Source organism: Epinephelus lanceolatus, chromosome 24 (assembly GCF_041903045.1).
Source record: "Epinephelus lanceolatus isolate andai-2023 chromosome 24, ASM4190304v1, whole genome shotgun sequence".
Classification (NCBI taxonomy): Eukaryota; Metazoa; Chordata; class Actinopteri; order Perciformes; family Serranidae; genus Epinephelus; species Epinephelus lanceolatus.
This window is the reverse complement of record NC_135757.1, coordinates 16,750,517-16,778,496: the sequence shown is the minus strand read 5'-3', so window position 1 is coordinate 16,778,496 and position 27,980 is coordinate 16,750,517. Positions and strand designations below refer to the sequence as shown.

Here is a 27,980-nt window from a genome sequence, read left to right as displayed (position 1 = left end):
CGTATCGCTTTAAGTCAGTTGGAGCAACAAATGTCAAGCATCACATGTGTGTTATCACACTTACCATGATGAGAATCTGAATAAGATCACGTAGCAAACCTCAAAACACCAGAAGCCACAGTGTGCGCAGTATGGGGACTTCTGCTTCTGTTTCTGGAATTTCTTGACCAACTAAAATTACTGGAGGTGTTGTAAATACAGAAGAGTCGTACAGTAAGCGCGCAGTTTACTGGACTTCAAGGTAATAATTAGAAATAAGTGTGAGTTTCAAAAAGGAAGAAAAAGTAGTCAGACTTACTCATTCAATGCGACCTCAGCTTTTACTACAGTAGTATTGTAAAGTGACCTTGGATTTCTTGAAAGGCGCTATATAAATTAAAGTTATTATTATTATTATTATTATTAGTCAAACTGACTAATAAAATATTCGCTCTCTCATGAATTATCAGCATGTTTTACCCTGAAAGTCCAGCATTATAAATATAGTCTGTTTTCATATTGTGTAAATATCTATTCATCCAATGCCTCACACGTAAAGACTTCTCTTTGTTGATACATTTCCTTTAAAGCATTAATTAATTCCATAAATCCCCAGATGATATAATCAATGTGTTGCTGACAGGCTCTCTAGAAAAACCCTACCCTCTCTCTCTCCTCCCTCTCTCTGCAACCTATCAGTTTCATTATCATTGAAGCATTGAGCCCGCCCTTTAAAAGCAAGTCAGAGGCTTAAACTGAAAGTGTTGTCTGTACAGCTGTAGAAGAAGATGATGTGGATCCTGGTACTCACCGGTCTGCTGTATAAAGGTAAGTGACACTTACAGGTGAGGGCGAGCCATTGTCACTGTTGTAGGTTTTTTTTTATATTACAGAATAGACTCCAGCCTTGTAGTCAGATTATCATGTTGCCTAAATTAAATCTATTTGTAATATCATTATTATTATCATTGTGTTAAGAAAGGATGTGACATTCAGAGCATTGATTGACATTCTCACTGCAACCTTGTCATATATTGATGTTTGGTCATGGGCTTTTCATGTTTACATACGACCTGCAAGGTACCCTGTGTGCGTTGCTTGGTGACGTTCTGGGGCGCTGTATCAAGTTCTGCTTGTTACATGCATTGTCTTCTTTCAAAATACACTTCTGTATTCACAGGAAATTTAACGTTTACATCCAGTCTCTTTCAAAAGAAACACGGCAAATTTCCAATTTTTGACGTTAAAGGAGACCTTTTTCGTATGTATCTGACACCGCAAGTCACTGCCCAAGTACTGGATTTCGACGACTTTGGAGTGAGAGACAGCCAAGCACAGAGCTGTTGCGGCTGACCCTTGATCGGGGACCTCCATGTTGAGAGCCGAGTGCAGACAATCCTGACTCAGACTCTGAATTCAAGTTATGCTCTGAATGTCACATGCAGCTCCTTTAAATTAAATTATTAATTATATTCAAAGGGCTTGGATAGACATTTCATTAAACTAATCTACTGAAGCATAACAAAAGGTTGTTTTACTTTTCGGCATGCATTCACTGAAATTCAGCTGTTTTTATTTTCAGCCTGCATGTCACAGATCAGTAATTATGGAAATACAACAGCTGACTATGGCGGGGAAGCGCACTACAGGTGCACAGCAGCCAACACAGCAGGTGCGGAAGTTTTCTTTGGTCTCTTTAAATGCCAGTTTTTATTGTTAAGATGTGACCAGTGGTGGTGGAAGTAAACAAAACAAGTAAAAGTAGCAAAAATACTCCATCACAACTTAAGTCTGCATTGAAATGTAGCTTAATTAAAGTATATAATCAGAAAAAAGGTATTACAAATAAAAGTGCTCTGCAAAAATACAGCCCCTGTTATACAATCATATATTATTTCATTAGATTATTATTACTGATGTATTGATGTAAAAGAAGGGATTTTGATGTGGTAGTTGGTTGAGATGGAGTGGGTTTGTACCCATTTTGTTAATCAGACTACAACTAATAATATTTTTTATGATGGATTAATCTGTTGAATATGTTCCCCATTCAACTGGTTAAGTTTGTTTAAATTACATTAAAAAAAAAAAAGTGAGAAATGCCATGACAATGTTACCCAGAGCCTATAGTGACACCTTGACCTCAAAATTATTTAAAAATAAATCCAAATGATTAAAATATTTGAAAGTAAAAGCAGCAGATCCTTACATTTTAAAAGATGGAACCACAAAATGTATTTGTATGAAAAATGACATCGGTGATTATCAAAATAGTTGCCAATTAATTTTCTGCCAACTGACGAATCAATCATTGCAGCTATACTTCATTAGTGTTGTTTGGTAACTAACCATATAATAAAATATTCAAGTAAAATACAAGTACCTCAGACTTGTACTTGAGTAAATGTGTTGACTGGATGATTACCATTTCCAACAGGTGTCCTCCAGGTCACGTGGCAGAGGCTTTTCAAGGACGACTCCATTGAGAATTTGGCGACCTACAGCAGGCGGTTTGGACAGCAAGTAAATCAGCCTTACAGGGGCAAAGTGATCTTCACAGAGGCGTCTCTCCAGTCAACATCCATTATCCTGAAGAATGTAACATGGGGGGATGAAAGCTGTTATATTTGCTCATTCAATGTGTATCCTGATGGGTCCAAACGAAAACAGACTTGCCTCACGGTGCAAGGTAAATTGCAGCAAATTTGCATCGAGTAGGAATTCTAGAAATAGACAGATTTCAAAGAATATACATTAAACATTGTTTTTGCTGATTGAAACCCCCCAAATGACCAGTTTCAATTCTCTATGAAGGCATATCCGAGGTGAAAACAGCTGTGCATGCCTCCAGTGAGCCTGAGGAAGAAGACACAGAGGTCGTGTTCAGCTGCTCTGCTACAGGTAAACCAGCTCCGACCATTCGGTGGGAATTCTCACCTCCTGCCACCGAATCAGAACCAATGCAGCCTACAACAGTAACAAACAGTGACCACACCTTTACCAGCAGCAGCAACCTGACTCTGCAAGTACCTCCAGAGTGGAAGGGACAGGTGGACTGCGTGCTGAACAATGGACAAAGGCGGGTGATGATCCCGTTCTCTTTACCTCCGAGGAAGACGGAAGCCGGAGGTATGCGTGTCAATTGTTTTGTATAGACAAAAAAAATGTGTAATTGTGTACACTCTTAGAAATAAGGGTTCCAAAAGCGTTCCTCCTGAAGGGCCAAGGGTCTACCCAGAACCATTTGCTTCTCAAGAACCTTTTTTTTTTTTTTTTTTTAATCAAAAAAAAAAAAAAAGTGTTAAAAGATCCCCACCCTAAAATATTTAAATGTTTACGCATGTCTTAAATGGTATTTTTAGATGAAGATGTATCTGGAATCCCTTTAATCCATTAATTTTACTGCCGTTCTGCTATAGTTAATATCTTCAGAATCATTTCATGCCATGCGGTTTTTACGGTACCTGGCATTTCGTATTCGCTTCTAATTTGAACTGAGTTTTGGCTCCAAACCCTACTGCACCATTGAAATAGGAAAGAATGTAGTGGTGGTGGTCACACAAAATCTCCACCCCCTAAAAATGCGATGTTTCCTCATACAGCAGTTCATATGATATATTACGAATCAGCGCCCTATGAATGACCATACGTATGAAATCTAAAGTTACTTAATAATGTTACGTATGTGGGATTTAGGCAAGTACAGTCACTTTGATTAGGTTAAGAAAAAGTAATATGTTGATGATGTACCTTCAAATAACTCAAAGTTCTAGGCTAGTGAAGGAGTGACTCGTCCTACTCTGCCTCTGATTGGCTTTCCTTGACATTCTTACCCTACCCTAACTGAGTCCTGTGTTTTGTGACCCATCCAAACCCCCAACCTGCCTTGTTACCTGGGTTACTTCCTTCTTTGTGCCCATCAGTGAATTGGTAATGTGATCGCAGCCTTCCCAAATTACTGGCTCATTATAACATGGGTTTGTTACGAATTTTGGTGCATTACTTTTCATAGGTATACATAGGAATAGTGCTTGAGAACAACCTGAAAAACGTGATTGTGAACCATTAGTATTGTGGCCCAAGGCTGCTGGAGGTGGTTCCTTTGGCCCCAGACTGACATGTTAATCTAAAACCATGTGTAGAGGGGGAGAGATCTATGGGTAATGTAGTCAATTACTGATACAAGAGCTCCCCTTGGTAGGTTTAAGATGAAAACTTTGTAATATGTACAATGCTTTCCGTTGATGACACATCCTTGATTAAAATAATTCCACTCAAAACTGGTGGAAACATGGGCTGGTTCGCTTGATTGCTCCAAGAATCCTTAACAGTACCGGTTCAAGAACCAGAGCTAATTTGGTGGAAATGGTGTATTGGGGGGTTCTGGGTGGAACCTTTCACACATTATTCTAGGTATAATCCTTTATGTTGCATTCTATGAAGGACCCTCTGAAAAGGTTTGAGGCGCTGCCTTGTAAAAAGGTTCATCAAGGAACCAAAAAGGGGTTCTCCCATGGGGACAAGCCAAAGAGCTCTAAATGGTTCTAGTAAGCACCTTTATTTGTAAGAGTGTAGCTGTAGTGTGTTTGCTTTTTGAAGTTACCAGCCTATAATGTCAGATGAACTTCCTAGACATTCCCAACAATGTGTTTGCAGTTATTATGCTGACTGACTGGAAGGGAAGTCACACTGCACCACACCTTTCCCACAGTGTTGACCAGGAACAAACAAGTTTCAACATTTTATTTTTGGTGTGCCAGTTAGCCCACTAATTAACCATTAGTAATCGTATTTTGATTACCTTTATGGTCAATCTCAAGAGAAGTATGTCTGAGAAGTGATATCATTACTATGAGTAGCCTGGTTGTGTAACTTTTCAGTAACACTTCCGCTGAACCAGGAACTCAATTCTCTAATGTCTGGTCTGGGAAATGCTCAGTGAATGCACTTCAGTGATCTGAGTCTGACTAAGTACAAACAGTAAACAGACTTTTGCTCTCTGCGTGCGTCAGCAGTGCAGTGACTCATTAAAATCAGATTTGGTTTCACTTTCACTTACAGCTGCATTTCATGCACAAAAGTAGCCCATGTCACAGTAAAATGAGTCGGGTCTTTTGCTCTCTGGGGAGGTCATCTGACAGATCAGGGAAATGAATTATTAGCATGTAAAAGTAAGAATGTCACCTTGAAAATTTCCCCTACCTCTTCTGGGGAATTCTTCTTGTATGACTAACCCCGAGGTGTGTGTCTCCAGGGAAAACACTGTCGTCATCAGGGATTGCACTCGTGATCGCTGCAGTGATGTTTATTTGCTTCATCATTGCTGCTGCTGCAATGAAGCGAAAAAGGTAAGATATTTGACACAAAGACATTTGTAAATGTACCTGTAGCATAATTCTCCCCATGGGTAAAATATAATTAACTTTCCTCTCTTCCTGGCAGGTTAAAGGGTACCAGAAGAAGTGACGTTTAACATGCTTCTGGACTTTGACACAGCTAACATTCAAGCATGCAAGCATTATAAAAATCTGCTTTTTTGGCATCAAAAGTTTAGAGGTACAACAGTGAGTTAAGCTAAAAGCTGGTGTCCAAGATTCCACCGGTAGCTTTCAAAATAACCATTTCTTTTTCATTTCAATGCTCAGCACTTGAACTTTTTGGAGCTAAAAGCAAAGCGTATTTTGGGCTTTGTAGAACGTGACAATGCAACAACAGTGACCAATTTTTGATTCTGACATATGGACACAAATACATGGTTTACAAAGAGTCTATATTTGAGTTGATTTAATCACATGTAGAGCTCTGAAGCAGGTAACTCTAACTCAGAGTCACAGTGACTGCTGTTGATTCAAGATAATCTAACAGGCAGATGACCAGAATACAAGCTGATGTGTTTTGATGACAAGGAAATGTTGTATGGGGCTAGAACGCCATCTAGTGTGCTTTGTCAGGAACTAGAGAAAGGAGGAGGAAGATGAGCCCAAGTCTAACCAAGGAATACAATAGATTGAAATTGTTTGCACAACAAATTTGAACTATTTATTAAGTGATCTATGAAGTTGACATGCGAAGCAATCAGTGATCAGTGATGACTTTAATCCAGATCAGCATATTTAGGCTGTATCAAACTATATGTATATTTATCTATAAACTTTAAATTATACGAGACATATTACAAAATAGATATGATATATAAGTGTGTTAGTAATGTTGCACTTTTCTTGCAGTTTTGCACTTTAGTGTTCAATGTTTATTTGTTGCTTTGTCTGGAGACATTGTATGACTGTAACTGTGGTATAGTGCCGACTGTATTATGTGAAAACTCATCTGTCAAACACTGTATTATTAACCTGTGCTGTGCATTATGTTTTAATTTATTCTCTTTACTTAAATGTATTTATTTTTGCTCGGTTAATTAAACTGTGATGTTTACTTGTTATGAGCGGTTTCACTTGTGAATAATGTTTTTCATGTCCTGGATTATATCTAGAGGAAGTAACACTCCTGACATCAAGGGCCTAGGTTTTGTTTCAATGTTGGGGCAAACATGTGAAGCAGGGTTTGGGGTCCTCCAGAGTAAAATTTTGGGGCATCAAACACTTGATTTTTTTATGCACCAGTCTATGGTGGAAATATCTTTATTTATTTCAGAATAAAAGTCTTTAATGTTTTTATTGGGGGGAGCAAATGTACATATTGAGGGGACGTGCACGCTGCCTCCTGACATGTACAATGGGATTACAACAGATATGAAGAAGTAGGAAAGCAGTTAATAACAGGACTAACTGAAGAAAAGCACAGTATAACATTAGGGAGTGTACTTAGAAAGACAACAAGGAATATTCATAAACCTCTATTTACTTATTTAATTAAGAGTAACAGGACTAACAGAGAGAATTTAGTCCTTTTTTGTTTCTGCCACACTCCGGTCCAGTAGGTGGCGGTAAAGCACATGAAAGCTGCCATTAAAACTTAAACAAAAGTAAGCAAGAAAGACTTTTGAACGTCAGCGGGAGCTACATTATGCCGAAATATGCCACAACATGCAGTTATATTTTTAATTTGTGCGTTGGGACTCATTCAGAAAGGTAAGTAGCAGAGAAAACTGTGTAAACCTGCTGCACATAGAGACAACTTCCGCATATATTGGCAGTAGATACAGTACAGTAAGAAGTAAAGATGTGACACCATGCAGTCATACATTTCCTGTGCTCGGTGTAAGTCTTTCAGAAAGACGAGGAAGTGATACATAAATCTGTCTTTCTCATATCTTATACAGTACAGGCCAGTATTTGATTTATTTCTCTTTACCGCAGCTGTGTAACTGCTGTGTTGTTCATTGTAGTTTCGGCGGTTCACACCATTGCAGTGTGCAAACACGTTTTACAGGGCAGGTGCTCATGTGGAGAACAGGGCACCCCTTCCGCATCTTTTTATTTTTAATTTGATGTTGTTTTATTTTCATATATTTGTGTATTTCTGCATATGTGCTGATGCAAAAAGTAAATAAATAAATGATTTTTTTTTAAATGTTCACAAGTGCGCCCTGCAGGGAGGTTTATACCTGCTCTTGACCTATACCCTCTTGACCTTGAGTCCTGTCAAGATGTAAGAAGTTTATTGTCATATGCACAGAAAAAAACTCAGTGGTTTACACCATACAATGGAATTCTAAATTGCCAATCTCCCTTCACACAAAAACAGTAATAAAATTTCAATCAAAGGTAGATTTTAAGAAGAAATAATAAGATTGAGCATTGCTGAGGATATTGGTTGGCATGCCAAATAGTTAGCAGACATTCATTGTATTTACCATGTATGTACACTGGGTGGCGCTGTATTGATATTTTTGATTAAAGATGAAGAAATGGACATTTATTCAACCTGTGTGTCAGACAGGTGAGGCCGGGTGAAACATCTCAAGTAGCTGCAAGTGGGCATAGGTCCTACACCAAATTTCCTCAGCTTCCTCTCCTTTTTATTTTCCTCTTCTCAATTTTTCCTCCTCCTCTTCTCATTGGCTTCTCCGCCTTCCTTTTTTAAATAGTCACGCATTTATTCTTATAATTCTCTTCTAAATAAGCTTTAGATATTCTCAGAGAATTCCAGTGAACAGATGCGTACAGCTGCGCGCTCTTCCTCTCCTCCTCTCCTCCTCTCCTCCTCTGCGCTCTTTACACACCGCAGCCTCAAACTGCAGGTCATTTTTTTGTTCAAAATAATAACCAGAGATGCAACGTGCGGGACATAATCTTTATTTAAAAATTATAATGATGATAATGATGATAAAAAAGTAGCCTTTGTTTCTGTTTATGCCCCTAACTCCTTTGATAGGAGCTTTTTTGATTATCTGACTAAACTTATGTTGAATTTATCTGATTTAGGTCTAATAATAGGAGGTGACTTTAATGCGGTTTGGTTACACTCATTAGATAGAACTGGTGTAGCTGAGGGGGCATACCAGCGTCTTGCTTCCTCTGCATTAAGGAAATGGGCTTCAGACTGTGCCGTAGTAGATGTCTGGCGGATAGCTAATCCCTCTCTAAGGGAGTTCTCTTGTTTCTCATCACGTCATAGAACTTTTTCCCGTATAGATTACATTTTCATTTCTAAACATTTATTTGAAAAAGCCTCTGATTTTGCTCTTCTTCCTATGTCTCTTTCTGACCATAGGGCTGTATTTGGCAAACTGGCAATCCCTTCGGGCCCCAAACGATCGGCCCATTGGTGGTTTAATTCCACTTTATTGCAGAATGAATCCTTTCTAAGGGAAATGAAAGAACAACTGGACCATTTTTTAGCGATAAATAGATCCTCTGTTGATGATCCCAGGGTACTCTGGTCAGCTGTAAAAGGGTTCATAAGGGACAAATCAATTGGATTTGCCTCTAATCTAAACAAAACAAGATGGCAGCATATTGTAGATTTAGAAAATAGAATCACAACTTTAGAGAGTTCTTTGTCTCTGAATGCTACCTCTGACCTTATTCTCGAGCGAGACCTGTTAATTAAAGACCTTAATCAACTACTCAGGAACAAATCTGATTTTCTCATTCATAGGACTAGGCAACTTGATTACTTGTACAGTGCCCAACCAAGTCATCTACTGGCTTTGAAACTCAAAACCAATGAACAATTGGCTAACATATCGTCTGTTAAATCTTCCACAGGTAAATTGTGCTTTGCTCCAACTGAGGTAAATGATAATTTTTTGCTCATTTTACTCTAATTTATACTCCTCAGAGTTTATTTATAATGAGCATGCATGCAAAAGCTTTTTGAATCCCCTTCAACTTCCAAAGCTTCCTTATGAATCTGCCCTTGAACTTGATACTCCAATAACCCTGAGTGAATTGCACAAAGCCCTAGCGAGCATGAGTAAGAATAAATCCCCAGGGCTTGATGGTATACCCCCAGAGTTTTATCTGGCCTTCTGGCCTCAAACTGGTCCTCTTTTACTGGAGATGATTCATTCTACAATTAATAATGGTTCTTTCTTTAAGAATACTAATATTGCTATTATTTCTTTACTTTTAAAAAAGGGCAAGGATCCTTCTGAGTGCTCAAGTTACCGTCCTATTTCAATTTTAAATGCTGATACTAAGTTATTTGCCAAAATCTTAGTTTCCCGATTGGAACCACATCTGTCTACTCTAATTCATGCGGATCAGACTGGCTGCATTAAGAAGCACCTTGCCTCAGATAATGTCCGTCACCTTCTCCACATCATAGAAGCTTCCAACACCGCAGATTCTTCAAATGCCATTTTGTCGCTTGATGCAGAGAAGGCATTTGATCGCCTTGAGCGGCATTTTCTGTGGCAGGTTTTGCATCATATGGGCTTTGGACATAACTTTTTATCTATGATTCAAACCTTATATAATGACCCAACTGCAATGGTGTTGACAGGGAGCACCTGTTCTAGGCAATTTCTCATATCTAGAGGATCTCGACAGGGTTGTCCCCTCTCGCCTTTGTTATTTGTTTTATCTCTTGAGCCTCTTGCCCAGGCAGTCCGGCAGTCAATCAGCCATAACCCGATTAGTATACATAATACCAAACACTTTATATCTTTGTATGCAGATGACATCCTTCTTTTCCTCCATAATGTTTCTCATAGTCTTCCTCACCTTTTAAACATCTTCAAGGACTTTGGCCAGGTTTCAGGATACAAAATCAATTGGGAAAAATCTGCACTATTACCTCTGAACTCTTCCACTGGACAGGTTCCTACCATCGCAGCCACACTAAACATACCAGTTGTCCAGACGTTTAAATATCTAGGAGTCTCAATTTTTCCTACAGTTTCAGCCACAGTGACTAACAATTATAAGAAAATGCTTGCTGAGATGGAAAATAGTCTGTGGAGGTCCTCATCTTTGTCTTTTCATTCCCGCATTTCAGTGATTAAAATGAATACTCTCTCCCGAATAAATTTTGTTAGTTCTATGCTTCCTCTGGCACCTCCCAAAGGTTATTGGAAGAAAATTCACTCACTACTCTCTAAATTTATTTGGGCTGGTAAAAGACCCAGAATTAAATTATCTGTCCTTCAAAGACCAAAAAAATTTGGCGGTTTAGGACTCCCAAACTTTCAATTGTATCATTGGCCCTTTGTATTGCGCCCTCTCTCCACCTGGTTTGACACAGCATCTTGTGTATCTTGGCATCCGATTGAGGAAAGTATTGTTCAGCCCCACCGATTACAAGATCTTATTTACTCCAACATCTCTATTAAACAATCTAAGCTGAAATTTGGGTCTATCATCACTGAGCTAATTTCCACCTGGAGCGCTGTTGAAAAATGTTGTAAAGTGTCTCCCAATTGGTATCTCCAGGCACCCATATTCTTTAACTCTCGTCTCCAGTTGGGAGGGCGTCCTATATATTTTTCCAGTTGGGCAAATAATGGTGTATTTACATTATCTGATATTTTTGGGGCTGAAGGTCTCCGCTCATTCTCAGGCATTCAGAAACTCTTTAACTTACCTGGTTCCTCCTTTTTCTTTTATCTTCAGTTGCGTACGGCAATGCACACTTATGGGGTGCCTTGGGATGGCACACTAGGTTTACACCCTTTTCATAAGGCTCTGACTGGGAGTAAGGGTTTGGTTTCTACTGTTTATACCATTCTGATGCAAGCATCAAACAAACCACTCTCTCTTGACAGTGTTTGGAAGCAGGACCTTCCATCTGATGACAATAATCTGGACTGGCACTTGATCTGGCAAAACTTGTCTTTTTCTTCCAGAAACCCCAACCACCCAATTATTCATTACAATTTTTTACACAGGTCATACTTCACTCCACGCAGTTTGTTCAAATTTAAAGCTTTGCCTTCTCATAATTGCGCTCTGTGTTCGCAAAAGAGCTTAGGCACCTTCTTCCATAGGGTTTGGGAGTGCCCAGGTGTTGTGGTTTTCTGGAAGAGTGTTTGTAGTATGCTGTCCACAATATTGTCTAAGCAGATTCCTTATTCGCCTACCATCTTATTACTTAATGACACTTCTGGTTTGAACCTACCTGCTAAACTTAAACGCCTTTTTCTGGCTGGTCTCACTGCCGCTAAAAGGCTGATAGCATGTAGATGGAAACCCCCTCATTTGTTATCCTTAAATAAATGGTTGTTAGAGTTCATAGATATAGCCATTATGGAACGTTGGGCAGCTAACTTGCACCTAGCCAAACCTGGAAACATTTCATGTTGGGATGATGCCATCTCCACTCTAAAATCTTTATTGAAGCCATCTCCTTTTCCTACTTTGGGTCCTGTGGGTGGGTGGGTTGGATGTGGGATGGGGGGGTGGGGGGGTTGTGGCACTCCGAGTATATATTTTCTCATTTATTTCTCCCTTTTTTTTTCTCTCTCTTTTTTTTTCCTCTCTTCTGGTTTTATTTACTTATTTTGTATTTATTTACTTTTTGATAAAGATTATTGAGTTTCTTATGACATTGACTCCATTTAAGTGGTCCAGCCCCCTTTCAAGGGCCCTATAGGCGTTGGGTTTTGAGGGCAGTATTGGTTGAGGCTTGTTTAAAAGCTCTGAATTGCTATGCGTGTTTGTATTTTCATCAGTGTACTTCATAGAGACAAAGCCTGTGGACCCCTTGAGATTTGGGGGGCGGGAGGGGGGTTGTCTATCTATTTTTCATTATTATTATTATTTTTTTTTTTTTTTTTTTTCTTACTTGTCAACACTCAATATTGTTGATATGTTTGGTTGGTAGTATTGCCATTGTTATTTATTTATCTATTTTTTGTTTGTTATGCTACACTACCATTCTATTTTCTTTGTTGCTGTTGCTATTATTGTCCAATTGATGCTTGCCACATCTGTTTGTTTTAAACTATATGGAAAAACCAATAAAAAATTGATCACAAAAAAAAAAAAAATTATAATGATGCCTGGAAGTCGGAAGACAATTCGTCTGTCTCTGGCCGCTCCAGGGAGTTAGTGAACCCAAGTCTGGCATAGAGTGTTATTGCCAAAATTAGGCTGTACACTGGAACAACATTACCAGTGAATTATATACTGTAAATTGTGTGTGCAGTCCAGTTTTCTGATTCAAACCCCATATAAGACATGTTTTGTCCAGTAAAGTGAATCTGTGGAGTTTCATGGACTGTATGAACTGTCCTCCCTGCAGGTCTAGCAGCTGTGATAGAGACTCAGCAGACTGTGATGGCAGCAGTGGGAGAAGAGGCTCTTTTAAACTGTCAGCTGATGCAACCTAAGGATGTTCTTCAAGTCACATGGCAGAAAATTTTACCCGACAAGGAGCAAAATATCGCTACTTACACCGAATTCTTTGGTGAGAAAGTGAATCCTGACTTTAGAGATAAAGTGGAGTTTAAATATGCTGGACTGCAGAACAGCTCCATAGTTATCAGGAGGGTGACGGAGGAAGATGAAGGATGCTATCACTGTTTGTTTAACACCTACCCTGACGGAGCTCTCACTGGTTCAACCTGCCTCCAACTCTATGGTAAGAACCTTACAGTGTTATTAAAGACATCTCCATCATCCTTAAAGTCTGTCCTGTAAAAACTTGATGTGATGTTTTTAAATGTGTGGTGTGTGCAGAGCTGCATGAACCCGTTCTACATGTCAGAGAATCAAACTCTCCTGAAGAGGCAGTTGTGTCCTGCTCGGCCACAGGTCGACCTGCTCCCACAGTAAGACTGACTGTCCCTCACTACAACTCTACCAGTGTCACCAACACCAACGCTACAGTCACTGTCACCGCTACAGCCGTGGTGCCTCGTCTCCATGGCAACAGCACACAGGTTGGATGTGCAGTGCGAGTGCTCTCTGGTCCTCAGATAGAGGTGTTTACCATGATTCCTGAGGTCACACTGTCGTCTGCTGATGGTGAGAAACACTTGAGAAGATACTGACTGATAGACTGATAAATACTTTATGGTTCTGATGTTTGAGTTTCTTTTTCCAGGTGTTGATGAGGAATCTGGGTCTGATAACAGTGATCTCAGTAAGTGAACCTTTATGTGGTCTCATGTCAGTCTCACCATTTGATTTGTAGTTGCTTTATGAATGTTGAGTGTTACTAATTTTCCTCTCTTCTCACAGATGTCACTTTGATCACTGTGTTGGTCGTGGTGTCCTGTGTTTGTGTTGCTGCTGCAGTCATCATCATCCTGCTTATAAGGAAACATCATGACAGGTGATTTTAAACTTTAATCACCTGTCTTGTTGTAACACCAGTGTCTCACAGTTAATATAATAATGATTGACTGAGATCTTTTAGGACAAACCCCACAAATAAATGTTTGTTCAGCACTGACTTTTCTTAAATCCTTCAGGCTGTCACACAGAGACTCTGAGGAGAACAAGACGCCACGAAGAACAACCAAAGACACTGAAGAGTGAGACACTTTCCTACTGTTGTTAAGTCATTCTTGTGAACTCACAGTCAGCATGTTTATTCCTCTGTTGTTCAGAGGAATCCAGTTATAAACATAAGTATGGTGTAATGTAATAATGTGAGTGTCTTCTTCTACTTCAAGGAACGGAACACTTGTAGCCATGCAGGTCAGACGACGGACACCTACTGAGAAAAATCAGAAAAGGGACCAGCCATCTTCAGCAAATGTCCTCTAATATGTCAGACAGACTGTAGTGGCAGTACTCGGACTGTGAGACCTGAACATAATGTGAGAAAGTGTGTTTTTACATGTTTATACCATTTCATGTTTATATGATCTTTTTAATAGCATTTGATAATCATTTTCACATTGAGTCACATATCTCTGAAGTGACCTTTATGAGCTCCATTTCATGGTCAGGAGAACATCTTAAACAATGAGCTTATCCAATAAAGTAGGATGTTTGCTGACTTATCTAGAGGTCATTTTTAGCTTCATGCTCCTCATAGTCAAACTTCTGATACTACTAATAACAACAGTGGACCATGATGCCTTTTGTTCAGATTGATTTGTTCCCACCTGTGACTCGATGTCAGCAGCAGATTACTAAAAGAAGCTGTACCAAACAACCTCTCCTGCTGCTTTTTGTGTGTGTGTGTGTGTGTGTGTTTTTTATTGGCTCCTCAATCAAGTACACTATAACATCTGTAATGTAAAAGTATTGTTTTACATGTATTAGTTGTTGCTCAGGTGCATTTGTAAAACAATACAGCTGTATTTGTTTTATCTTTGTTAAATGTATTTTAAGTAAAGTGTGTTTTTTTTTGTGATTTTTGTCATATATGGATTTTATTTATCATCTGTGGTTACTTTATTGTATCACAGCTAACACATACACCTGCAACAATATCAACATGCAACATCACCGTCATTCTTAAAAGAAAATATTGGAACAGGTAATTTTAGACTTTAACTCCACATCTGTCTTGTTGTAAAACCAGAGTCTCACAGTTAATATAATAATGATTAAGATCTTTTCAGTCTGTCACACAGAGACTCTGAGGAGAACAAGATGCACATGACAAGCATCAAAGACACTCATAAGTATGACGTGATATTTTAATGTTATGAGTGTTTTCACTTCTGTATAATGTTTTCATTGTCCTGGATTATATCCAGAGGAAGTAACGCTCCTGACATCAAGGGCGTAAGTTTTGTTTCAATGTTGGAGGGGACATATGAAGCAGGGTTTGGGGTCCTCCAGCAGGAAATTTGGGCCATCAAACACTTGATTTCCTGCATTCTGGTGAATTCTATGCACCAAACTATGGTGGAAATGTCTCTATTTATTTATTTTAGCATTTTCAGCATGTATTGTTAATATTACACCCACATCGACCAACTCATCTGGAAGTTACCTGTGGACACCTGCGTGCAGCTTCTGTATGAAGAAGAAGGAAGGCAGTTAATAACAGGACTAACTGAAGAAAAGCACAGTATAACATTGGGGAATCTACTTAGAAAGACAACAAGGAATATCCATAAACCTCTACTAAATTATTTAAGAGTAACAGGACTAACAGAGGATTAAGTCTTTTTCTTGTTTCGCCATTTCCAGTCCAGTAGGTGGCGGTAAAGCACCTGAAAGCTGCCATTACAACTCAAAGAAACTAGACAGAGAGACTGAAATGTCAGCGGGAGCTAAATATGCCACAACATGTCGTTATTTTTTTACTTTGTGCGTTGGGACTCATTCAGAAAGGTAAGTAGCCGAGTTTACTGTGTAAACCTGCTGCACATAGAGACAACTTAAACTTCCGCATATTGACAGTAGATACAGTACAGTAAGAAGTAAAGATGTGACACCATGCAGTCATACATTTCTTTTGCTCGGTGTGAGTCTTTCAGAAAGATGAGGAAGTGATACATAAATCTGTCTTTCTCATATTTTATACAGTACAGGCCTGTATTTGATTTATTTCTCTTAGCCTCAAACTGCAGGTCATTTTTGTTGAATTAATTAATTAATTAGCTAATTAATTACTCTACCAGTGTCACCAACACCAACGCTACAGTCACTGTCACCGCTACAGCCGTGCTGCTTCGTCTCCATGGCAACATCCAACGTCCTCAGATAGAGGTGTTTACCATGATTCCTGAAGTCACACTGTCAGACAACAGTGTGATGGTGAGAAACACTTGAGAAGATACTGACTGATAAATACTTTATGGTTCTGATGTTTGAGTTTCTTTTTCCAGGTGTTGATGAGGAATCTGGGTCTGATAACAGTGATCTCAGGAAGTTAACCTTGATGTGGTCAAGACACTATAAGAAAAAATCAAAGACACTCCCCTACTGTTGTTATGATTTATACATGGATGGTTCTTCACTAAATGATGTCCACACTTTGTTTATTTGAGAATTTATTTTCCTCCCAACTTGTCCCTATAAATGTATATTTGTACATGAAGTCATTATTGTGAACTCACAGTTACCATGTTTATTCCTCTGCTGTTCAGAGGAATTCACTTATAGAAATATGTGTAATGTAATAATGTGAGTCTTCTTCTGTCTCAAGGACCCACACACCTGTAGGCAAGAAGGACAACAAGCCGATCAGACAACGGACACCCTAAGAGAAATGAGACAAGTGTAAATAAAGTGAGTGTAAATTGAGTTGTAAATTATGCATCGCAGGTTGATTTCAGAGGTCAGCCTCTCCTGCTGCTCTGTGTGTGTGTGTGTGTGTGTGTGTGTGTGTGTGTGTGTGTGTGTTGGCTTTGTATGATTTCTGTTTTATGGTGTTTGAATCTTTATAAATTATGTTGGTTGCCTTATTTCTTTTATGAAGCCCTTTGTGATGTTGTGCTCTAGAGCGCAGCTCGGGCCGCATTTTCCTGACCGAACGCGACCCGAGTATGACAGTTATAACCGAACCCGACCCGAACCCAACAGACTTTCTGATTTTTAAGTCCGAACCCAACCCGAACCCGACGCAGTTTGTTACCTGACACAGCTTGTCTGTTTACCGTGATCATACATGGACAGTGTGTAAGTGACCATCAAAAGGCTGCTGTTACGCACAGTCAAACAAGCCGCACACACAGCAGCTCAGCAAAGCACACGCACTCAGTTGGAGCAGACTCAATAGACACACGCTGTGGCCTAACCTATTACCCAATGTCACGCACACACTACACTCACACAGTACACAAATATAATTAAATTAGAGTGTTACCACTTTCCTGTTGGCAAGTTTTGTCTAGCGTCCTCCATTTGCATTAGTTCAGTCTGAATATTTAAGGCCTACTGCCTGAAATGTAACTATTGGCCTGTGTTGCGTTCAGTCACATATATTACAAATTCCAGCACTTGAATAGGCCACAGCACAACGCAGCAGCATGTCAAGTGGGCTGAACCAGAGCAAAATTTCTGATTTGTTATTTGGCACCCATCGAGGGGTCCCATTGGGCTTGGGTCGGGTATCCACACTCTATTGTGCTACGTATATGAGTAAAGTTAACCAGTGTGGTAGCTGCATTTGATGTAATTCACTGCTCACATCTTGTAGGTCTTATGTCTAAATGTGACTGTTGAATGGTTGTGTTGAATCTGTCTGCTGCAAACCAAATCGCCCTCCAAGGGACAAATTAATAAAGTGAAGTGAAGTGAAGTGAAGTGAAGTAGCTAGCATGGTGTTAGTTGTTGATGTTAGCCAGTGATACTATAGACCAGGGGTCAGCAACCTTTACTATCAAAGGAGCCATTTTTGGCCAAAAAGATGTTAAAAAATCTGCCTGGAGCCACAATACATATTTGTGCCTTATAGTGACGGCAACACAGCCTATTTAATCTATATGTGGCTGAAGTAGTCGAACTCGTTACTAGTCTCCACTCAGTCTGAAACGTCACACAACTGGTCGTGTTGGCTTGTGGAGAAGCAGATCCATCTCATTCCCTGATCCATTTATTTTTGTTTACAACTGTCTCAACGTCACCCGGCCACCTCTTAAAGATTTTTGTTCAAGCCTCTTGCTTGTTTTTTCTGCACCTTTGATGAAACTATTTTTTTAAACCCATTCCTAATAGGTCTAAATGAGCATTCATTACTGTATTTTACAACAAAGCAGCTACTCTGCAGTGGGCTAGTTATGAATATTTGGTACTTAAACTTTGCAGCGTTAGTGGTGAAAGCTAACAAATCTGTCCACTTTAAATGGAATTCTCTATTTTCCCCTGAGACATTTTCTTTTTTTGATTTGGAATCAAAACTTAGCCTCACTTCGGAGACTCAAGCTTAGCCATCGCTATTGAGATAAGCTACAGCAAATTTCAGGAGAAGGCAACAGGCTGTGACGAGATGTAAAAACATTTTGTTTATCCGGTACATAGGATTCACATTTAGGCAGAGAGAGAAGAGGAAAGGCTAGAGTCTTGAACTACGAGCAGGAACTTCGAATGTTGGGACTATGACAGGGAAAGCTAGAGAGCTGGCTGACATCATGCAGAGGAGGAAGGTGGATATACTGTGTGTTCAGGAGACCAGGTGGAAAGGTAGCAAGGCTAGAGGCTAAGGAGCAGGATTCAAGCTGTTTTATCATGGTGTGGATGGGAAGAGAAATGGAGTCGGAGTTATCCTGAAGGAGGAGTTTGTTAGGAATGTCCTGGAGGTGAAAAGAGTATCAGATTGGGTGATGAGTTTGAAGTTAAAAATTGAAGGTGTGATGTTCAGTGTTGTCAGTGGCTATGCCCCACGGGTAGGATGTGAGTTAGAAGAGAAGGAGAAATTCTGGAGTGAGTTAGATGAAGTGATGCAGAATATCTCCAGAGGTGAGAGAGTGGTGATTGGTGCAGACTTCAGTGGTCATGTCCGGGCAGGGAACAGAGGTGATGAGGAAGTGATGGGCAGGTTTGGTATCCAGGATAGGAATGCAGGAGGGCAGATGGTGGGAGACTTTGCAAAAAGGATGGAAATGGCTGTAGTGAATACTTTCTTCCAGAAGAGGCAGGAACATACCGTAAGAGCAGAGGTAGGAGCACACAGGTGGACTTCATCTTGTGTAGATGATGTAATCTGAAGGAGATCAGTGACTGCAAAGTCGTGGTAGGTGAGAGTGTAGCCAGACAACATAGGATGGTGGTGTGTAGGATGACTCTAGTGGTGAGGAAGCGAAGAGGACAAAGGCAGAGCAGAGGACGAAGTGGTGGAAGCTGAAAATGGAAGGGGGCTGTGTGGTTCTCAGGGAGGAGTTGAGACAGGCTCTGGGTGGCCAGGAGGTGCTCCCAAATGACTGGACAACTACAACCGATGTCATCAGAGAGACAGGTAGGAGAGTACTTGATGTTGTCATCTGAAAGGAAAGGAGATAAGGAGACCTGGTGGTGGAATGAGGAAGACAAGAGTGTATACAGAGAAAGAGGTTAGCTAAGAAGAAGTGGGACACTGAGAGGACTGAAGAGAGTAGACAAGAGTACAGGGAGATTCAGCATAAGGTGAAGGTAGAGGTGGTAAAGGCCAAAGAAAGGGTGTACAACAACTTGTATGATAGGTTGGACAGTAAGGAGGGAGAGACTGATTTATACAGGTTGGCAAGGCAGAGAGATAGAGATGGGAAGGACATGCAGCAGGTTAGGGTGACTGAGGATAGAGATGGGAATGTATTGACAGGTGCCGCAAGTGTGATGGGAAGATGGAAAGAGTACTTTAAAGAGTTGATGAATGAGGAAAATGAGAGAGAACAAAGAGTAGAAAAGGTGACCATTGAGGAGCAGGAAGGAGCAAAGATTAGTAAGGATGAAGCGAGGAGGGCATTGAAGAGTGGAAAGGCAGTTGGTCCTGAATTTTCCTGTGGAGGTATGGAAGTGTCTAGGAGAGGTGGCAGTAGAGGTTTTGACTAGGTTTTTCAACAAGGTCTTGTGAGTGAGTGAGAGGATGCCTGAGGAAAGAGGAAGTGTGCTGGTGGCGAACAAGCCAAACAAGTGAGAGTTGTGGCGACTACAGAGGGATAAAGTTGATGAGCCATACAATGAAACGATTGAAAAGAGAAGTGGAAGCTAGACTAAGAGCAGAAGTGAGCATCTGTGAGCAGTGATGTAGTGCTGTAAAGTGTTGAAAACACAGAAGAGTCATACAGCAAGTGCGCAGTTTACTGGACTTCAGAGTCACAATTAGAAATAAGTGTGATTTCCAAAAAGGAAGAAAAAGTAGTCAGACTTACTCAATGTGACCTCACCTTTTACTACAGTAGTAGTCAAATCCAGTCAAATTGACTAATAAAATATTTGCGCTCTCATGAATTATCGATATGTTTTACCCTGAATGTCCAGCATTATAAATATGGTCTGTTTTCATATCGTGTAAATATCTATTCATCCACAGTCTCACACTTAAAGACTTCTCTCTGTTGATACATTTCCTTTAAAGCATTAATTCATTCCATAAATCCCCAGATGATATAATCAATGTGTTACTGACAGGCTCTCTAGAAAAACCCTACCCTCTCTCTCTCCTCCCTCTCTCTGCCCTTGAGGCCGCCCTTTAAAAGCAAGTCAGAGGCTTCAACTGAAAGTGTTTGTACAGTTGTAGAAGAAGATGATGTGGATCCTGATACTCACCGGTCTGCTGTTTAAAGGTAAGTGACACTCACAGGTGAGGGCGAGCCATTCTATAGTCACCGTTGTAGTTTTTTTTTTTATATTACAGAATAGACTCCAGCCTTGTAGTCAGATTATCATGTTGTCATTTGACATTCAGAGCACGGTTTGGGGTCCTCCAGCAGGAAATTTTGGACATCAAACACTTAATTTTCTGCATTCTGATGATTTTTTGCACCAATTCATGGTGAAACTGCATTTCTCTTTTTTGTCAAAATAAAAGTCTTAAATGTTCTCATTGGGCGGAGCAAATGCACATGGAGGGGACGTGCATGCTGCATCCTTCCTAAAATCCACTATCCCTCACAAGTAACCAGTTGAACAACAGAATCAGACCAAATTAATTTAATTCATTGTTATAGTTGACAATGACATGTTGTTTGTCCAGTGATGATTGTCTTTGGATAGTTATGGGGTCTTTAAATAAACTTCCTGGGACACAGAAACAAGGGTCAAAAACCAAGACCTCCATCTTGTCTTCAAAACATATCTGAAAATAAATGAGAGCAAACAGAAACGTTTTATCTTTTATCTCTTTTTACTGCTCCAGCCTGAACTCTGAATCAATCACGCTAAATGGAGAATTAAAATAATTTAACATAATAATCCTCTGACATGATGTTTGACAGAAATTAGTATTGAAATTAGTATTTTTCGACAATGGCCAGCAGTCTGTTAATGACTGAATAAAAAAACCCGCCATGACATCGATTAATAAAAACAAACAAACAAAAAAAAAAAACAGAAGAAGAAGAATCATTCCTGATTGATCTGGATGTAGGCCTACGATTGGTGGGCCTGAGCGTCTCCAGCTGTTTAGACTGTGTCACATTTTAAAAGGCTTAATAAACCAAAAATAACAGTATTTTGTTACACTAAAGGCCCTTATCAATTTTTCTCTAAGGATTGGTCGCTACACTGTCTGAAGGTAGGTGTTGATAGGACACCCATGGCGACCAACTTACCTCAAACTTTCCTGTAGACACCTGCGCGCAGCTTCTGTTTAGTGACAGCTAGTCGTCGCTTTGACTCTGAAATGTGAGCGGGAGCTACAGCATGCAGTTATATATTTACTTTGTGCATTGGGACTCTTTCAGAAAGGCAAGTAGCTGAGTTTACTATGTAAACCTGCTGCACATAGAGACAACTTTCGCTTCTGCATATTTTGACAGCAGATAGGCTACAGTACAGTACTGAGCAACTGTGCAGTCATGCATTTCCTTCGTTTGGTGTGAGTCTTTCAGAAAGGTGTGAAATCTGTGTTTCTCATATTTTATACTGTAAAGGCCTGTATGTGATTTATTTCTCTTAAAATGTGTTTGACGCTGTTATTCAGCAGTCTGATGGTCTGTGGGTAGAAGCTGTTAGTCAGTCTTGTCGTCTTGGATTTCACACTCCTGTAGCACCTGCCTGATGGCAGAAGTGTGCAGAGACTGTGGTTGGGGTGCGTGTACTGTGTACTGTCCAACAACGCTCGACTCTGTAGCTCCTCTTAAAAAGAAGTTAACAAAGCAAAGAAAGTTTGCTCCTTGGTATAACTCTCAAACCCGTAGGTTAAAACAAATATCGCGAAAATTTGAAAGGAATTGGCGATTAACCAAACTGGAAGAATCTCGTTTAATCTGGACAGACAGTCTCAAAACTTATAAGAGGGGCCTCCGCAATGCCAGAGCAAACTATTACTCAGCATTAATAGAAGAAAACAAGAACAACCCCAGGTTTCTTTTCAGCACTGTAGCCAGGCTGACTGAGAGTCAAAGCTCTATTGAGCCTTGTATTCCTTTAGCCCTGAGCAGTAATGATTTTATGAGCTTTTTTAATGACAAAATTCTAACTATTAGAGGCAAAATTCATGACCTCCTGCCCTCGGATGGTAGGCCTACCTATCTAACCTCAAACACAGCTGTAGAATCTAATATATATTTAGATTGCTTCTCCCCAATTTCTCTTCAAGAATTGACCGCAGTGATTTCTTCATCTAAATCATCAACGTGTCTCTTAGACCCCATCCCAACTAGGCTACTTAAGGAGGTCTTTCCTTTAGTTAACACTCATATATTAGATATGATCAATATATCCCTATTAACAGGCTATGTACCACAGTCTTTTAAGGTAGCTGTAATTAAACCTCTCCTAAAAAAGCCCACCCTGGATCCAGAGGTGTTAGCCAACTATAGACCAATATCTAATCTTCCCTTTATGTCAAAGATCCTTGAGAAAGTAGTCGCAGACCAGCTGTGTGATTTTCTCCAGGATAATAATTTATTTGAGGAATTTCAGTCAGGATTTAGAGTGCATCATAGCACTGAGACAGCTCTAGTTAAAATTACAAATGACCTTCTGATTGCTTCAGACAAAGGACTCGTCTCTGTTCTTGTTTTATTAGATCTTAGTGCGGCGTTTGACACAATTGACCATCAAATTCTACTGCAGAGACTGGATCACTTAATTGGCCTAAAAGGTTCAGCACTAAGCTGGTTTAAATCTTATTTATCTGATCGTTTTCAATTTGTTGACGTTCGTAATGAATCATCCTTACGTACCAAAGTTTGTTTTGGAGTTCCGCAAGGTTCTGTGCTCGGACCAATCCTATTTACTCTATATATGCTTCCTTTAGGTAACATCATTAGAAATCACTCTATAAACTTCCATTGTTATGCGGATGATACACAGTTGTATTTATCGATGAAGCCAGAAGAAAGTAATCAATTAACTAAACTCCATAACTGCCTTAAAGACATAAAAAATTGGATGAGCACCAATTTCCTGATGTTAAATTCAGACAAAACTGAAGTTATTGTTCTTGGCCCCAAACAACTCAGAGACTCTTTATCTGATGACATAGTTTCTCTAGATGGCATTGCTCTGGCCTCTAGCACTACCGTAAGAAACCTCGGAGTAATATTTGATCAAGATTTGTCTTTTAATTCTCATTTAAAGCAAACCTCACGGACTGCATTTTTTCATCTGCGTAATATTGCGAAAATTAGGCCTATCCTGACCCGAAAAGATGCAGAAAAATTGGTCCACGCTTTTGTTACCTCAAGGCTGGATTACTGTAACTCTCTATTATCAGGTAGCTCTAGTAAGTCCTTAAAAACTCTCCAGCTAATTCAGAATGCAGCAGCACGTGTACTAACAGGAACTAAGAAACGAGATCATATTTCTCCTGTTTTAGCTTCTCTGCACTGGCTCCCTGTAAAATCCAGAATTGAATTTAAAATCCTACTGTTAACTTATAAAGCTCTAAATGGTCAAGCTCCGTCATATCTTAGAGAGCTCATAGTGCCATATTATCCCACCAGAACACTGCGCTCTGAGAACGCAGGGTTACTCGTGGTCCCTAAAGTCTCCAAAAGTAGATCAGGAGCTAGAGCCTTCAGCTATCAGGCTCCTCTCCTGTGGAATCATCTTCCTGTTACGGTCCGGGAGGCAGACACCGTCTCCACATTTAAGACTAGACTTAAGACTTTCCTCTTTGATAAAGCTTATAGTTAGGGCTGGCTCAGGCTTGCCCTGTACCAGCTCCTAGTTAGGCTGACTTAGGCCTAGTCTGCCGGAGGACCCCCTATAATACACCGGGCTCCCTCTCTCTCCCTCTCTCTCTCTCTCTCTCTCTCTCTCTCTCTCTCTCTCTCTCTCTCTCTCTCTCTCTCTCACTCTCATCCTATTACTGCATCTTGCTAACTCGGCCATTCTGGATGTCACTAACTCGGCTTCTTCTCCGGAGCCTTTGTGCTCCACTGTCTCTCAGAATAACTCATACCGCAGCGGTGCCTGGACAGTGTGACGTGTGTGGTTGTGCTGCTGCCGTGGTCCTGCCAGATGCCTCCTGCTGCTGCTGCCATCATTAGTCATTAGTCATACTTCTACTGTTATTATACACATATGACTATTGTCACACAAGTATACTGTCTGATACTAATACATACTTTCAACATATTGTACCACAGTAGCCAGAACTATAACTATAATATTATTACTTTCATTAATGTTGTTGTAAGCTACTGTCATTACCTGCATCTCTCTCTCTCTCTCTCTCTCTCTCTGTCTCATTGTGTCATATGGATTACTGTTAATTTATTATGCTGATCTGTTCTGTACGACATCTATTGCACGTCTGTCCGTCCTGGAAGAGGGATCCCTCCTCAGTTGCTCTTCCTGAGGTTTCTACCGTTTTTTTTTTCCCCGTTAAAGGGGTTTTTTTTGGGGAGTTTTTCCTTATCCGCTGTGAGGGTCTTAAGGACAGAGGGATGTCGTATGCTGTAAAGCCCTGTGAGGCAAATTGTGATTTGTGATATTGGGCTTTATAAATAAAATTGAATTGAAAATTGAAATTGAATTGATGATGTTGTGGGCTCTCCTGATGACCATGCTGTTATAAATGTCCTGAGTGGGTGAGAAGGCTGCTCCTGAAATGAGTTGTGCAGTTTTTATCACACGCTGGTGAACCTTCCTGTCCTGAGCAGTGCTGTGTCCACACCAGACTGTGATTGAGCTGGTGAGGACACTCTCAACTGTACATCTGTAAAAGTTGCTGAGGATATTGGATGGCATGCCAAATGTAAGAGCCAACTGTGTCCTTCCAATCAGCAGACATTCATTGTATTTACTGTGTATGTACACTGGGTGGCGCTGTATTGATATTTTGTGCCTTAGTCGGAGTTAGGTGTTGCATTTCGGGCTTAACGGTGGTGGGTTGGTGCCAAAATGACACTCGCTGTACTGAGATGTTTTAATAGTGGTTTAACTTTACAGCAGTGACAAACACTGTGGAGACTCAGGGCAAACAGGTGTTTGAGCACCACCTGGGGTCAGTCTGTTGCATTGATTGATTCATATTTTATTTAGCAAAGAAACAAACAAATCAGACTCACTGAACTGGACTTGCAGTATTGTCACCCACTACATCTCAACCATAATATATGAGCCATCATCTCCTGCAGATTTTATTCTCCAACAGGGGCCAGTATCATTATCTGAACTTTTTGTAATTATTGGTGTGACTTTTAACTTTGCCTCCATGTTTTCAGAAGTGTTATTTTTTTGAGTTTGCTTTGGGTCGCCCCCAGACCTTTATAAAGGACCTGGGATTGGGATTTATTAGGGACTGGCAGTCAGATTCAGATGTGTTAGTGTTTCAATATGAATTTCAGTACTCAGAATATTAATATATAGATAGATATAACCAGTACCTGTAATATATATACTGTAAATATTTTGTGTGCAATCCATATTTCTGATAAGAATCCTGTTTTACCCAGTAGAGTGAATTCTGTGGAGTATCACACACTATACTGTCCTCCCTGCAGGTCTAGCAGCTGTGGTAGAGACTCAGCAGACTGTGATGGCAGCAGTGGGAGAAGAGGCTCTTTTAAACTGTCAGCTGATGCAACCTAAAGATGTTCTTCAAGTCACATGGCAGAAAATTTTACCAGACAAGGAGCAGAATGTCGCTACTTACACCGAATACTTTGGTGAGAAAGTGAATCGTGACTTTAGAGATAAAGTGGAGTTTAAATATGCTGGACTGCAGAACAGCTCCATAGTTATCAGGAGGGTGACGGAGGAAGATGAAGGATGCTATCACTGTTTGTTTAACACCTACCCTGACGGAGCTCTCACTGGTTCAACCTGCCTCCAACTCCATGGTAAGAACGTTACAGTGTTATTAAAGACATCTCCATCATCCTTAAAGTATGTCCTGTAAAAACTTGATGTGATGTTTTTAAATGTGTGGTGTTTGCAGAGCTGCATGAACCCGTTCAGTCTCACCATTTGATCTGTAGTTGCTTTATGAATGTTGAGTGTTACTAATTTTCCTCTCTTCTCTTCTCAGATGTCACTTTGATCACTGTGTTGGTCATGGTGTCCTGTGTTTGTGTTGCTGCTGCAGTCATCATCAACATCCTGTTTAAAAGGAAGCATCAGAACAGGTGATTTCAAACACCTGTCTTGTAATGCCAGTGACTCACAATTAATATGGTTAATGACTGATTGAGATCTCTGTAGATAAAACCTCATAAATAAATATTTGCTCAGCACTGACTTTTCTTAAATCCTTCAGTGTGTCACACAGAGACTCTGAGGAGAACAAGACACCACAAAAAACAACCAAAGACACTCAAGAGTAAGAAACTTCATTCATTTTTCACTTGTACATATTTATATTTATATTTATTTTTATTTATTATTATTATTATTATTTATTTATTTTTATTTTATTTTTGGACTTCACTTTCCTACCTACCAACTTGCTAACTTGATAATCAGACTGGGTTTACTTAGTTTAGTCCATGAATTGAAATGTTGGTAGTGAATCAGAGGATTTGAACTCGGCTACTAAGTTGTGATGCACTTTACTTTTTATGAGTATGTTTATCATCAATGTTGTTCAGAGTGATTTGGAAACTGACTAATATCTTGTTTTTATCTGAAGGCCCAAAACACCTTTAATGATTCAAGAGAACGAGGTGCGTAAGAAGAGGTCTTCTGGGAAAAGAAAGAAAATGGCTTCCCAAAAGAATCATCTCTGAGAGCGGGGTGTCAGCGACAGCTGTTTTTACCATCGCCACAGGACTGTTAAACCAAAACAGAGGAACTCCAAGAAAGCAGCTCCCTGGAGCTTCAACAGTCACATGTAGAGCTCTGAAGCAGGTAACTTCACTCTAACTCAGAGTCACAGTGACTGCAACACAGTGCAACAGTAAAGGTTTGATTCAAACTAATCTAACAGGCAGATGACCACAATACAAGCTGATGTGTTTTGATGACAACAAGGAAATGTCCTGTGAGGTTATAGCGCCATCTAGTGTGCTTTGTGAGGAGGAAGACGTTCACATGAGCCCAAGTGCGTGCACATAGCACATTTGTATATAACTATAACTGTATGCAGCTATAAAGTTTAATTTACAGCTAACATATTAAATAATATTTTCTGTGTGTTCTTAATTTTGCACTTGACTCTTTTTTTCTGTCTGGACACATTATGTAGTTGTAATTGCGGTAAAGTGCTGACTGTATGTGGGTCAGATGGTTTTTGTTTTTTTTGTCTTTTTTCTGGTTATATGTTTCTGCACTTGTTATCACCGTATGACACATGCACACACAAAAAAATTGTTTTACATTGATGTAACTAATCCTTGTCAAAAATATGATAATCAGGATGTGCTGTGCTGTATGTGCAAGGTGTTTCTAACGTTGTAGATTTATTAATCTATTATCTGACTCCATCTGCTGGTTTATTTTTGTTTTATTTATAAAACAGCTGTATGTTCAGTGGTTTCACTTCTGTTCACTTCATGTTTTTGTTGCCCCTGATTCTTATTAATGACAGTGAGGCATTTGTCCAGTGATGTATGTCTCTGGATAGTTAGAGGACGTTTCAAGATCATCCAACACAACTCACTTTAAAACCTTGTTGGGAAAAGGAGGAAAGGGACAGTAAAAGATTTGGTTGGA

The 27,980-nt window shown here is 39.9% G+C and overlaps 3 protein-coding genes across 10 annotated transcripts; all 3 read left to right on the top strand.

Moving 5' to 3' along the window:
- Window positions 1-684: 684 nt before the first annotated feature.
- Window positions 685-27,980, top strand: LOC117255336 (nectin-3-like). Of its 4 annotated transcripts, XR_013490524.1 has the most exons (7): window positions 686-807; window positions 1,562-1,651; window positions 2,417-2,668; window positions 2,794-3,108; window positions 5,234-5,327; window positions 5,422-5,790; window positions 27,177-27,980. XR_013490524.1 is itself a non-coding variant. In XM_078165965.1 (6 exons), the coding sequence occupies exons 1-6, from the start codon at window positions 768-770 to the stop codon at window positions 5,450-5,452; spliced, it is 816 nt and encodes a 271-aa protein (XP_078022091.1). In that variant the 5' UTR covers window positions 685-767; the 3' UTR covers window positions 5,453-6,418. The 4 variants fall into 4 exon arrangements, 3 of the variants coding, with proteins under 3 accessions (XP_078022091.1, XP_033480021.1, XP_078022092.1); XM_078165965.1 differs by lacking the exon at window positions 27,177-27,980 and having other exon boundaries at window positions 685-807; window positions 2,794-3,102; window positions 5,422-6,418; XM_033624130.2 differs by lacking the exon at window positions 27,177-27,980 and having other exon boundaries at window positions 5,422-6,418.
- On the top strand, window positions 6,913-14,694 carry LOC117255337 (uncharacterized). 2 transcript variants are annotated; one of them, XM_078165963.1, is made up of 7 exons: window positions 6,913-7,067; window positions 12,628-12,966; window positions 13,065-13,352; window positions 13,432-13,470; window positions 13,569-13,662; window positions 13,802-13,864; window positions 14,006-14,694. In XM_078165963.1, exons 1-7 carry the CDS (start codon window positions 7,013-7,015, stop codon window positions 14,097-14,099), a joined length of 972 nt encoding a protein of 323 aa, XP_078022089.1. In that variant the 5' UTR covers window positions 6,913-7,012; the 3' UTR covers window positions 14,100-14,694. The 2 variants fall into 2 exon arrangements, with proteins under 2 accessions (XP_078022089.1, XP_078022090.1); XM_078165964.1 differs by lacking the exon at window positions 13,432-13,470.
- LOC117255338 (OX-2 membrane glycoprotein-like) lies at window positions 15,519-27,178 on the top strand. Of its 4 annotated transcripts, XM_078165968.1 has the most exons (8): window positions 15,519-15,626; window positions 15,917-16,052; window positions 16,444-16,526; window positions 20,396-20,497; window positions 25,832-26,170; window positions 26,359-26,455; window positions 26,587-26,649; window positions 26,959-27,178. In XM_078165968.1, exons 4-8 carry the CDS (start codon window positions 20,458-20,460, stop codon window positions 27,053-27,055), a joined length of 636 nt encoding a protein of 211 aa, XP_078022094.1. In that variant the 5' UTR covers window positions 15,519-15,626; window positions 15,917-16,052; window positions 16,444-16,526; window positions 20,396-20,457; the 3' UTR covers window positions 27,056-27,178. The 4 variants fall into 4 exon arrangements, with proteins under 4 accessions (XP_078022094.1, XP_078022093.1, XP_078022095.1 ...); XM_078165967.1 differs by lacking the exons at window positions 15,917-16,052; window positions 16,444-16,526; window positions 20,396-20,497 and having other exon boundaries at window positions 15,544-15,626; XM_078165969.1 differs by lacking the exons at window positions 15,519-15,626; window positions 15,917-16,052; window positions 16,444-16,526 and having other exon boundaries at window positions 19,467-20,497.